Source organism: Salminus brasiliensis, chromosome 18 (genome assembly GCF_030463535.1).
Source record: "Salminus brasiliensis chromosome 18, fSalBra1.hap2, whole genome shotgun sequence".
Lineage (NCBI taxonomy): Eukaryota > Metazoa > Chordata > Actinopteri > Characiformes > Bryconidae > Salminus > Salminus brasiliensis.
Window position 1 is genome coordinate 16,385,990 of NC_132895.1, and position 12,928 is coordinate 16,398,917.

Consider the following 12,928-nt stretch of genomic DNA (forward strand, 5'->3'; position numbering starts at 1 on the left):
TGGATCATTATCATATTATTCAATCATCCTGGAATATTTCTTCCTGTAATGGCTGTTACAACATGTCATCTACAAAGGCTTTATTTCTGGGCAGCTTTCAGTGACACCAACTACATCTTTATGAAAAGATCAGTAGTGTAACCTGTGTTTACATTTGAAATTAATAAAATATTTTACTTTAACTGGAGAATTTTTTAAGGCTTTAGATCAATCACACAACAGTTTAACAGCTACTTTAAAATATTTTGGTATGAAAAAGTAAAAAAAAACAATATTAAAATATGAAACATATTCTACCCTCTATGTATAGATCACTCATTTATTCTTTGACATTTAATCTTTGACAATTAATATTATTATTGGTAGAAGTAATAATACAAATAATAATAATAATAATAATAATATGATGATGATGATGATGATGCAAGGCATTATAGAAGAGGGGACAACAATTCCTGAGAAGAGACAGGGGTCATATAACCCAGGTCTCATATACTATGCTGCAACTGTGAAACCATGGGGACCAGCATAATTTCATTAAAAAATTTTGATGATGTTTACCTCCACATTCCCTGAAATCAGAGGGTATAAACCCTCTAATTTTGGCCACTAATAGAGTATAATAGCTCTATTTAAAACAAATCCTACAAACCCTACAATCTCTGTAAATAAATGTACACACTGATGCCATGAACTGATAGAAGGAAACTCATGTTTTCTTCTATCTAACTGTATTTGTAATTGCTGTGGAGAACATTGCTCATTTCTACCTCCTTGTATTCACCTCCTTCTTACTCTTCTTCCTAAATCAATGCTCCTAAATGTCAGGAATATTCAAGTGCACCACACATATAAACAGAACATTATTTCAATTGACAAACCTTTATCCAAACACTTTAACAAAATAAACACTCATGATTTACTGCTATGTGGAGCCACTTCTTCTTTTAAACCATCTTTAAAACTGGTTTACACTTGATTTGACAGTAGGGCCGATGCTGACAGCATAATACAGCCTTTAACATTAACAGAACCTTTGCAAACATATAGAACTACTGCAAGGACAGTAGAGCAACATGAAAGCACAGCATTTACACAACACTAAAAAAATGTTATTTCACAGAAGACGATTAGATATCAGCATGTATGCCTCTTTACGAATAGCTGAAACAGAGGATGTTTACTGCATCATTTATAAATAACTGAAACAGTTTGAATTGGTCAGTCGCATGAGATCATAAGTCAGTATTTAGCTCATTAAAATGTTAAGGCCTACATTTTATCTGTATTTACAGAAACTTTAATGTGCTTAAAGTGTGTTATCTCTATTACAGTAACTGTCATGAAATTGGATTTGATAGATTTGCAGATGCTCAATTTTAGGATCTCGGTTTGTATCATAAGGTGGAGAAATGGGGCAATTTAGTAGAATGTTTAAAGGGCCTGGCCATGGCTTTCTGTGTCCATTTCAGTTTTTACATACATCCTATTTCTAGTTCAATACATTTATGAGAATGACCATTAGGCCTCTCGAGCAATCAAATAGCAACATTTCTCTCATTTTCCTTTCATAGATTAACTATATTTTTTAGAACAATGGAATATATTTAACTATAAGCAAGCAGTCGGTTCTCAAACATTTTGGAGAAATGGGCAGACGCGAAGAACTTTGACAAGGGCCAAAAATTGTTATGACCAGAAGATCAGAACATCCATACCATTAAAGTTTTTCTAACATTTGACCTCCAGAAGACTTTTTGTTTACATACTGTGAATCTGGTAGCTACATTTACAGTCATATGAAAAGGTAGGACACCACATGAAAATCTTTAATTTGTCGATTTTTATTATTAGAAATAAAAAATGAGGACACCCTATGCCCTAATATTTCAGCCCACATGCTGTTTAATGACTCTGTTCATCTCCTTTTAACCTTTGTCTTATTTTTCTTGGCCCTGGTGTTCCTCAAGCTGGCTAAAGCTAGCTGTTCCCTGATCCTTTTTTTGGATGCTGCAACATATTACAACGCACCTTTAAATGTGGCTGTGATGTCACTGGAGCGCTATGTGGCCATATGTTTTCCTCTAAGACATGCTGAAATAGCCACTCAGAAGAGAACTTTCATTGCTATTAGCTTTATTTGGTTAATTGGCTCTAGGAATATCTTGATCAACATCATTACTGCAGCAGTTGTGGACCCTAATTTCTTCTATGTACAAATGTTTTGCTCTTATGAACAGATATTCATGCAGCCCTGGCAGCCTGATTTATTCAGTGGGTTTAATGTGATTCCTTTTGCATCAGTGACTCTGATTATTGTCTTTACCTACATCAGCATTATGATCACAGCCAGATCTGTATCCTCTAATAAAGACTCTAAGAAAGCCTACAGGACTGTGCTGCTGCATCTCATTCAGCTGGGCCTGTGCACTACCTCCTTTTTGTACAGCACCATAGAGAGGGCACTGTATATTGTGACTGATTGTGGTACCTCCATCGTTTTACACCTGCAATATCTAAACTTTCTCTTCCTCCTGATTCTGCCTCGCTGTCTGAGCCCTGTCATCTATGGGCTGAGAGATGATTCTGTAAGGCCCTTATTCAAAAATAATTTCTTCCACTGCTCAGGAAAATTTCACACTGCTGTGAATGTACAATAAAGCATTATATTTCTGTAAATGTATCATCTTTAACATGCATTAGGTAGCAACATGATCATTATTAATGTATTCAATCATTCTTGTAGTTTGTTTTGCTACATGTCATTTTCATTTAATTGCTCTCTGGGTCAATTGCACTAATGATTTGACAAATATGTACATATATACATGTGTATATTGCATATATTATTTACATTTTAAATCAATAAAATATTTTTACAAGAGACCCAATAGTTATATTTTAAATTACTTTGCGAAACCATGGAGAGCATCATAATCTCATTTTAGGAATGAGCAGAGAGTATAAACCTCTAGTAACTAGGCCTTTGGTCACTAGTGGAGTGTAATAGCAGTATTTGTAAACACAAATACAACCCTACACATCTGTGTGGCTATATCAATACAAACTATCTGATGTCAACATACTGATACATATCAACAAACTAATGTCATCAGCTATTTCATTTACTTCTATTCAGCTTTCCTTGGTCTGTTTTTAAATATTGGGACTATCTTGGCAATAATGTCAGCTGATCAACCAATCAACCAATCAAAAAATAACTATTTAAATAGCTCAACACCAACATATTCAACACAAAATGCCCTTTTTAATGACTCCTGTAGTCTCAGAATTATCTAACCCCTTCATGACAAGCGTCTTTAGTACTTAGTAGAGCTCCATTTTAAAACCCTAGCTTCTAGCATCGTCCCTGATGAATCTTAGCCCATTCTTCATGGGCAGTGGCCTCTAGTTCAGAAACATTAATTGGGTTTGCATGCTGAATCTGCTTTCTTCAAATGCCACCTGAAGTGAGTATGGGATCATTGTCCTGTTGGAAGTTCCAATGACACCAAAGATTCAGCTTGCTCAAGGCATGACATTTTCTCCAAGGATTTCCTGATACTTGATTGACTCCCAGTGCCAGAGGAAGCAAATCAGCCACAGAACATCACCAAGCCACTGCCATGCTTCAGTGTAGGCAAAGTATGCCTTGTAGCGCACTCACTAAGCTAACCTTTGCTTAGGTAGATTAGCTACAGATACACAGAGTATAAAACAACCCCGTGCAGCTGCTACTGGCTAACTGTTGAGCTATAGACACCAGTACTGATGCTAAAAACATATCTGAGAGAGAAAAATTGAACGATTGGGTTGGGAGTAACAGAAAGGCAAAATGAGGCTGGTTCTGTTGTGCTTGAAGTTGCACCCAGCTATCTAGGCTTAGATAAGTTAGCTAGCAAGCTTAACACCACAGCACAGACCATGTTTCACCTAACTGAGGCTTACATCTCACCTTTAGAGGATAAAGGTTTCTATCTGAGAGCACAAAGTAAATTTGAGTGAATGGTCTTAGGGTTGGTTTTGTCTGTTATCAGGCACATTTAGAAGACTGGTTCATTCAGGTTTTCTTTTTTATTCAAACTCAGCATTTCGCTAAACTCAAAAGTATGGAGTTTTTTTCTTTCCACCTGTTTTCAGAGTGTGACATCACCAATCAGTGAGCTCCCACAGCGCCCCCACCCTTCGGCCCTCTTACATGCACATGGGGGAATTAGCGTATTTGGCCATGTATTAGATAGACACAGAACAGAAATTTGACACATCAAATTTGAAAATGTATCAGATACAAAAAAATTATACAGTCATAATTTTGAAATCCTGCACTATATGATATTACGGATATAACAACCAACCCTTTTTTTCTGTATCTTTTCTTTTTTTGTGTGCAAGCCAGTGATCTCTTCTCTTATTCTATTCAGGGGTTTGAATTCTGAAATTGCAGTAAAAGTGTCATTTTGTGAAGCATTTGGAGAAACATTTGTTATATTAGTTGTAGTTACTAATAATAGGATGTTGCTAATAATATGTTGTTTTTGCTAATAATAATAATAATAATAATAATAATAATAATACATTTTGCTAAAAAAAAGTGAATTTGCAGTGGGGGTGAAAAATTCTTTCAACTAATTTTGATTGTGTTGATATTAGAAATCCCCCCAAAATAAATGAGTGCAACAAATTCTTGTGTTTTGTTCTATGGAAGATTCTTATTCTGTTCTTGTTCTGCCCAAGTTCAAAGAAATCATGGAAAGCACTCTGCTGTGATGATATTTATGTCTGTGATGAGTGTACGTAAACATGTAAGCTCAATCTATTCAATTATATTTTATATATACATTAAATAGTCTATTAGGCACTCTACCCTTAACATTATCATGCTGGAACAATATGTAACAAACAGGATGCTTGAGAAACTTTGAAAGATGGTGAAAGAAGGGAGAGTTTTATGTTTATGTATGTGTGGATGTAGAAGAAAAAACAAACAGGAGGTCTCTGAGGTCATCTCTTGCTGTTTGTCTCTAATGTGATGTGACGTCACTGTACAGTATAAAAGTCACAGAACTGTGTGTCCCAAGTCCTCACAGTGTGCATCTTCTTTAACTTATGAGGGATGATCAATGGAAATGGATTTATTTGATTTTCAAAGAAATATTTTCATCACATGCACAAGGACTCAAGAAATTGTACATTTAGTTTTAACAGAACTAACAGTAATTTACAGATATCTATCTTTCTGTTTATTAGTTTAGTCATCCATCAGTTCACTTTTCATTCAGATTAGTTGATATTTCCATTAAAATATAAATTGGGTAACTATATAACTGTATATAACTTCTCTGTTTCCGTAATTAGTCAATGGCAGACACCAATGGAAGCACTGTGGATGCTTTTGTTTATCAGAATGTTATCAGAGGGGAACTGGATTGGGTAGCTTTTACAAAGCTTACAGTAGTAACAGTGCTTACTGTGGTTTCTGTGTATGTAAACTGTGTTATTCTCTATGCTCTGAACAGTAAGCGTGTTTTTAAGGAATCTTCACGCTACATTCTCTTTGCCCACATGATGCTTAATGACTCTGTTCATCTCCTTCTAACCTATTTCTTGTTTTTATTTGCTATGATCTTCGTCCAGCTGGCTAAAGCTGGCTGTTCTCTGATCCTTTTTTTGGATTCTGCAACATTTTACAACGCACCTTTAAACCTGGCTGTGATGTCACTGGAGCGCTATGTGGCCATATGTTTTCCTCTGAGACATGCTGAAATAGCCACTCAGAAAAAGACTTTCATTGCTATTAGCTTTATTTGGTTAATTGGCTCTGTGAATATTTTAATAGACATCATTACTGCAGCAGTTGTGGACCCTAATTCATTCTATGTTGAAATGTTTTGCTCTCGGGAACAGTTGTTCATGCAACCTTGGCAGCCCGATTTATTCAGTGGGTTTATTGCATTTCTCTTTGTATCAGTGACTCTGATCATTGTCTTTACCTACATCAGCATTATGATCACAGCCAGGTCTGTATCCTCCAACAAAGACTCTGCTAAGAAAGCCCACAGGACTGTGCTGCTGCACTTCATTCAGCTGGGCCTGTGCACTACCTCTGTTTTTTTTAACACCATAGACAGGGCACTGTATATTGTGACAGGAAGTGACAAACCTCTCTTTTTAAACTTGCAATTTCTCAATTTTCTGTTCCTCCTGATTCTGCCTCGCTGTCTGAGTCCTCTGATCTATGGGCTGAGAGATGAAGCTGTACGGCCCTTATTCAAATATCATTTCTGCTACTGCTCAAGAAAATTCCACACTGCTGTGAATGTACAGTGAATGCCTTATATTTCTGTGATAATATATTTTGCAAACATTTAGTAGACCACATGAATCATTGTTATAGTATTCAATCGTCCTGGGATATTTCTTCCTGTAATGGCTGTTACAACATGTCATCTACAAAGGCTTTATTTCTGGCCAACTACATCTTTATGAAAAGATCAGTAGTGTAACCTGTGTTTACATTTGAAATTAATAAAATATTTTACTTTAACTGGAGAATTTTAACAGCTACTTTAAAACATTTTGGTATGAAAAAGTAAAAAAATGATATTGAAATATGAAACATTTTCTACTCCCTATGTATAGATCACTCATTTAATCGAGGATGATGATGATGATGATGCAGATGATGATGCAAGGCATTATAGAAGAGGGGACAACTATTCCTGAGAAGGAGCAGGGGTCACATAACCCAGGGCTCATATACTGTGCTGAAACTGTGAAACCATGGGGACCAGCATAATTTCATTAAAAAATTTTGATGATGTTTACCTCCACATTCCCCGAAATCAGAGGGTATAAAACCTCTAATTTTGGCCACTAATGGAGTGTAGTAGCTCTATTTAAAAATGAATTAAATAAATACAAGTCTCTAGTAAATAAATGTACACACTGATGCCATGAACTGATAGAAGTAAACTCATGTTTTCTTCTATCTAACTGTGATTGTAATTGCTGTGGAGAACATTGCTCATTTCTACCTCCTTGTATTCACCTCCTTCTTACTCTTCTTCCTAAACCAATGCTCCTAAATGCCAAGAATATTCAAGTGCACCACACATATAAACAGAACATTATTTCAATTGACAAACCTTCATCCAAACACTTACAGTGCCCACACACAAAATAAACACTCATGATATACTGCTATGTGGAGCCACTTCTTCTTTTAAACCATCTTTAAAACTGGTTTACACTTGACACTTGATCCGGAGAATTCAACCCTTCCTTTCTAGAGAGGCCGCCCAGGTGCATGTTCAGTCTCTCATCACTTCCAGACTTGACTACTGCAACTCTTCTGGCTGGTCTGCCTCTGCGCACCATCAGGCCCCTGCAACTCATCCAGAATGCAGCGGCACGGGTCGTCTTCAATGTCCCTAAATTCAGCCATGTCACTCCACGGCTGCGTTCTCTCCACTGGCTCCCTGTAGCTGCTGCTCGCATCAGATTTAAAACCCTGACGCTGGCCTACAAAGCCAAGAACGGACCAGCCCCTCCATACTTGATGGCAATGGTCAAAAGCCAATCCGCACCTAGAGCCCTTCGAGCTTCAAGTACGGCTCGACTCGACAGTAGGGCCAATGCTGACAGCATAATACAGCCTTTAACATTAACAGAACCTTTGCAAACGGATAGAACTACTGCAAGGACAGTAGAGCAACATGAAAGCACAGCATTTACACAACACTAAAAAATGGTTATTTCACAGAAGACGATTAGATATCAGCATGTATGCCTCTTTACGAATAGCTGAAACAGAGGAAGTTTACTGCATCATTTATAAATAACTAAAACAGTTTGAATTGGTCAGTCACATGAGATCATAAGTCAGTATTTAGCTCATTAAAATGGTAAGGCCTACATTTTATCTGTATTTATAGAAACTTTAATGTGCTTGAAGTGTGTTATCTCTATTACAGTAACTGTCATGAAATTGGAATTAATAGATTTGCAGATGCTCATTTTTAGGATCTCAGTTTGTATCATAAGGTGGAGAAATGGGGCAATTTAGTAGAATGTTTAAAGGGCCTGGCCATGGCTTTGTGTGTCCTTTTCAGTTTTTACATACATCCCATTTCTAGTTCAATAAATTTATGAAAATGACCATTAGGCCTCTCGAGCAATCAAATAGCAACATTTCTCTCATTTTCCTTTCATAGATTAACTATATTTTTTATAACAATAGAATATATTTGACTATAAGCAAGCAGTCGGTTCTCGAACATTTTGGAGAAATGGGCAGACGTGAAGAACTTTGACAAGGGCCAAAAATTGTTATGACCAGAAGATCAGATCATTCATACCATTAAAGTTTTTCTAACATTTGACCTCCAGAAGACTTTTTGTTTACATACTGTGAATCTGGTTGCTACATTTACAGTCATACGAAAAGGTAGGACATCCCATGAAAACCTTTAATTTGTCGATTTTTATTATTAGAAATGCAATTTTCCTGCAAGGTAAAAAATGAGGACACCCTATGCCCTAATAGCAGATATTTCCCTCCCTGGATATAATGATTTCAGTTAGACGTTTCCTGTAATGATCTACAGCGCCCCCACAATTATTGGCACCCCTCATGAAGATGTGTTCTTAGGCTTTTAAAGTTTCTTGCCATTCCACCATGAGGACCTACACACTCATGCAAGGACAGGAACAATGACTGGTCAGTGTGCAGTGACTCCAGCAGCACTGTTGTGTCTGATCCACACGTACCAGCACAACACAAACTAACACACCACCACCATGTCAGGCAGTGTCACTGCAGTGCTGGGAATGACCCACCAGCCAAATATCACCTGCTCTGTGGTGGTTCTGTGGGGGTCCTGACCATCGTCGAACACATATGGTAAATGGAGCTGAAATAATGGGCCGAGATAATTCCAAACAAGGGGTGGTCATAATATTCTGATATGATTGTGTACTTTAGGCAGGTGGTCATGTTCTGACAGTAATTTTTAGATGAAAACATCTGCACACAGTCACAGTTCACAATTACAAACACTATTTAAAAATCATAAAAATTCAATAACTCACTTAAAAATCGAACTGCAATATTTAACAAATAGGATTTTTGAGAAATGAATTACTACTGGGAGAGAAAGGAGGTGTGTGTGTGTGTGTGAGTGTGACAGAAAGCACAGAACAAATCTCTGAGGTTATCTAATGTTGTGATGTCACTGTACAGTATAAAAGTCCCAGTATACTGTTCCTCAGTTCAGAGCATAAACTCCTGGCAATGTGCATGTTACAGTGTGGTGTGGGGTTTGGACTCAAGTGCAGTTAAACTTTTTGCTTTATTATTATGATATTATTATGATTGGTGACTGTTGGGCTTGAACTCCCAACCCTGGTGATGGGAGCCCAGTGTACTTCCACTGCACCACCACACCTGTGAGAGGTGGCAGTATTAACACTGTTCACAAGCAATATAGAAAAACGGCAGGAAAACAAACAAAGGAAAAACCAGGAGTGGTGTTTACTCAAACAAAAGACAACTCAAATGCTTTTCTCTTTTAACTTCAGCTTTTTGCTGTTCACATCTAAAACTGTTTTCTCTTTTCACTTCAGCTTTTTGCGGGGAATTGTGTTTGGCTGGGTGTATATGTACCGTGCCACACAGGTGGGTCTGGTCAGCATTGATTACTGCAGGGGGGCTTGGAGTTCTTTTCTCCAACCCCACCAGCTTTCATACTTCGCTGGTTGGGCCCCCTGCTGGTGGCTGATGGTACATGCTGCCTGCTCACAGTACCCCCCCCCCCTTAGGGGCGGCACCCGACGGCCCCAAACCAGCTGCACGATCCAGGATTTGGCGCACCGGAACCCAGTCAACGCTCCTCAGGCCCGTAGCCCTCCCAGTCAACCACATACTGGGTACCACCCGGACCGTACGCACATCCAGCAAAAGCCGGACAGTGTACGCTGGGGCACCCCCCCACCATGCGTGGGGGAGGGGGTCGGGCCCGAGGCGCCGGGGCCCCACATACGAACGGACGCAGGCGGGACACATGGAAGGTGGGATGTACCTTCATATTCGCAAGTAGTTGCAGCCGAAAGGAGACTGGGTTCACTCGCCAAAGTATCTTAAAGGGCCCCACGTACCTAGGGGATAGTTTGTGCGAGACACCTTGCAGCGGGAGATCTCGGGTGGACAGCCACACCCTTTGACCCACACGGAAAGGTGGAGCACAACACCTCTTGCGATCTGCAATCTGCTTCTGGAGACAGCTCAAGAAATTCAACCTGCCACAGACCCTGATGATCCAGTTCTACACAGCGATCATCGAGTCCATTATCACAGCCTCCATAACTATCTGGTTTGGTTCCTCCACCTCACAAGAAAGAACCAAACTCCAGCGCATCATCAGGACAGCAGAGAGGATCATAGGATGTAACCTGCCATCACTTCAGCAGATCTACTCCAGCAGGATGAGGAAGCGGGCTGGCAAGATTACATCTGACCCCTCACATCCTGGACACCTCCTCTTCCAGACACTCCCCTCGGGTAGAAGACTGCGGTCCATCAAAACCAGCACAACACGTCATGCTAACAGCTTCTTCCCCAGAGCTGTAGCGCTCCTCAATCACAGTGGTCACCTCCCACTGTAAACCTCTAAACTTACAACTGAACTGTACCAAACCGGACTGAACAGTTATTTGCACTCTGCCTATTTTGCACTATGACTATTTGCACACCTGTACAGATGTTCTTTTCTTTTCTGTAAATACATCTTTCAGCTCTTTATTACCTTTATTACCTTTAGTACTTTCTACTTTTTTTTAATTTATCCCCTACCCTATTTATTGTTTAGTGTAATTTTCCTTTAGTTTAAGACTGTGTTCTGTGTTTCTTTGTTACTTGTCATACGTGTTGCTCTCACCAAGACAAATTCCTTGTATGGGTAACATACTTGGTGAAATAAAGAGATTCTGATTCTGATTCTGATTCTGATTCCTGGCCCTTGAGGTTGCCAGTAGGGTGGCCCGAGCCTTCTGCCAGGTCCTACAACATCGACGGACAAGCTGCACAGCAGAGGGAACCCCTATATGTGACCAGGAGGACCACCCCCGGGGTCGGGCTCCTGTCGGAGGGCTTGCACTATGTCCTCCTCAATGTTCCAGCGGAGGGGAGCAACTATTTGAGAGGCAGGAATGATCGGTTCTGGCTCTGAATTGGATCCCCGGGGTTCCCACCGCCGGGATAAGGCATCTGGCTTGGTGTTTTTTGAACCCAGCCTATAGGACAGTGTAAAATGGAAGCGGTCAAAATACAGTGGACCAGGTTGTAGGCACTGCGTAGGTGCAGTTTGGTAAAGACTGATGCCTGCTGCAGTGCCTCAAAAGCAGTCGACATGAGGGGGAGGGGATAGCAGTCTTTCACAGTGATCACGTTTAGGCCTTGATAATTTGTGCAGGGGCGGAGTCCGCCATCTTTCTTCCTCACAAAGAAGAAGCCAGCCCCAGCCAGGGATGAGGATGGATGTATGAAACCGGACTCCAATGCCTCCTTAATGTAGGAGTCCATGGCAGCACGCTCCAGAGAAGAAATCGCAAACAGGCACCCCCTCGGGGGAGTGGTCCCTGGTAGGAGATCTATGGCACAGTCGTAAGGCCTGTGAGGTGGCAGGATTTGCGATTCCTCCTTACGGAACACAGCACAGAAATCCCAGTATATCTCAGGAACCCTTTCCAGATAAGGAATGACTGACTCTGGCTTAGGGTCTCTCTGAGGGGGTTTTTCCTTGTGACCCAGACAGGCCCCCTGACAATGTGGCCCCCAAGCATAGACTGAGCGGGTTGCCCATCTATTCGTGGGTTGTGAAGTTCCAACCAGTGGTAGCCCAGCACCAACTGCAGATGAGGTGCCTGAGTCAGGTACAATTCCACCTGCTCAGTGTGCACCCCAATCCGCAGTGTTATTGGTTGGGCGCGATGGGTCTCAGGACCAGAGCTCACAATTCTCCCATCTATGGCATGGACGGGTAGTAGGCGTTCCAGGGGGTCCACAGGAAGGCCAAGACTAGCAGCCAGTGAGCTGTCCACAAAAGGCAGTCAGCGATTTATGTTGGGAGGTCCAGGCTAGAGTAACCGGGAGGTGTAGTCCCGAGATGGGGGATACCACATGATCAAGGCAGAGTCCCCCGCTCGGGTTAGACCCTCCCGTTTTCCTGACTTACGAAGGACTGTCTTAGACCTGTCCCCCGAGACGGGTCGGGGTGGTAGATGGTCAGGTAATCGGGCACCTCCCAGTTGCATGGGCTCAGGAGCCTCCCATGGTGGGGGCTCCCAAGTGGGACTGACTGACTGCTGGTGCCCAAGACCTGTAGCACAAGGGTTATGTGCTCTTTCTCTGGCCCTCTGACATATGCGGTTGTCCAGGCAGACGCACACGTCATATAGGTCGGAGAGTGTAAAGGGTAGGTCACGAGTGGCCAGCTCGTCCTTCATCTTGCCATTGAGACCTCGCAGAAAGATCGGCCTCAAGGCCTCTTCACCCCAAGCACTCTCCGCTGCCAGAGTGCGTAAGTCTATAGCATATTCTGCTACAGAGTGTGCACCCTGGGTAAGGTCTAGCAGCCGTGGGCCAGCATCTCTGCCCTCTAATGGCCGGTCTGACGCAACACCTTAGTGAACGCCTGAGCAGTGAGGCAGTCAGCGGAGTTCTGCTCCCACAGGGCCGTAGCCCACGCTAGAGCTCGGTTTGTGAGCAGTGACACCATGTAGGCCACTTTGGAGCGTTCTGTGGGGAACCGGGACGGTTGCTGCTTAAATGCGAGACTGCATTGCAGCAGGAATCCTCTGCATTTGTCAGATTCCCCAGTTTAACACTCAGGTGTAACTAAGTGGGCCTCATGTCCAACTGTGGCTACTTCAG

General features: G+C 41.3%; 2 protein-coding genes across 2 annotated transcripts; both read left to right on the top strand.

The window, feature by feature from the left end:
• Positions 1-409: 409 nt before the first annotated feature.
• On the top strand, positions 410-2,660 carry LOC140539770 (odorant receptor 131-2-like). The gene is made up of 2 exons (XM_072662533.1): positions 410-485; positions 1,894-2,660. The coding sequence occupies exons 1-2, from the start codon at positions 410-412 to the stop codon at positions 2,658-2,660; spliced, it is 843 nt and encodes a 280-aa protein (XP_072518634.1).
• A 2,698-nt stretch (positions 2,661-5,358) lies between these two features.
• LOC140539519 (odorant receptor 131-2-like) lies at positions 5,359-6,327 on the top strand. The gene has a single exon (XM_072662243.1). The coding sequence runs from the start codon at positions 5,359-5,361 to the stop codon at positions 6,325-6,327; it is 969 nt and encodes a 322-aa protein (XP_072518344.1).
• Positions 6,328-12,928: the final 6,601 nt, after the last annotated feature.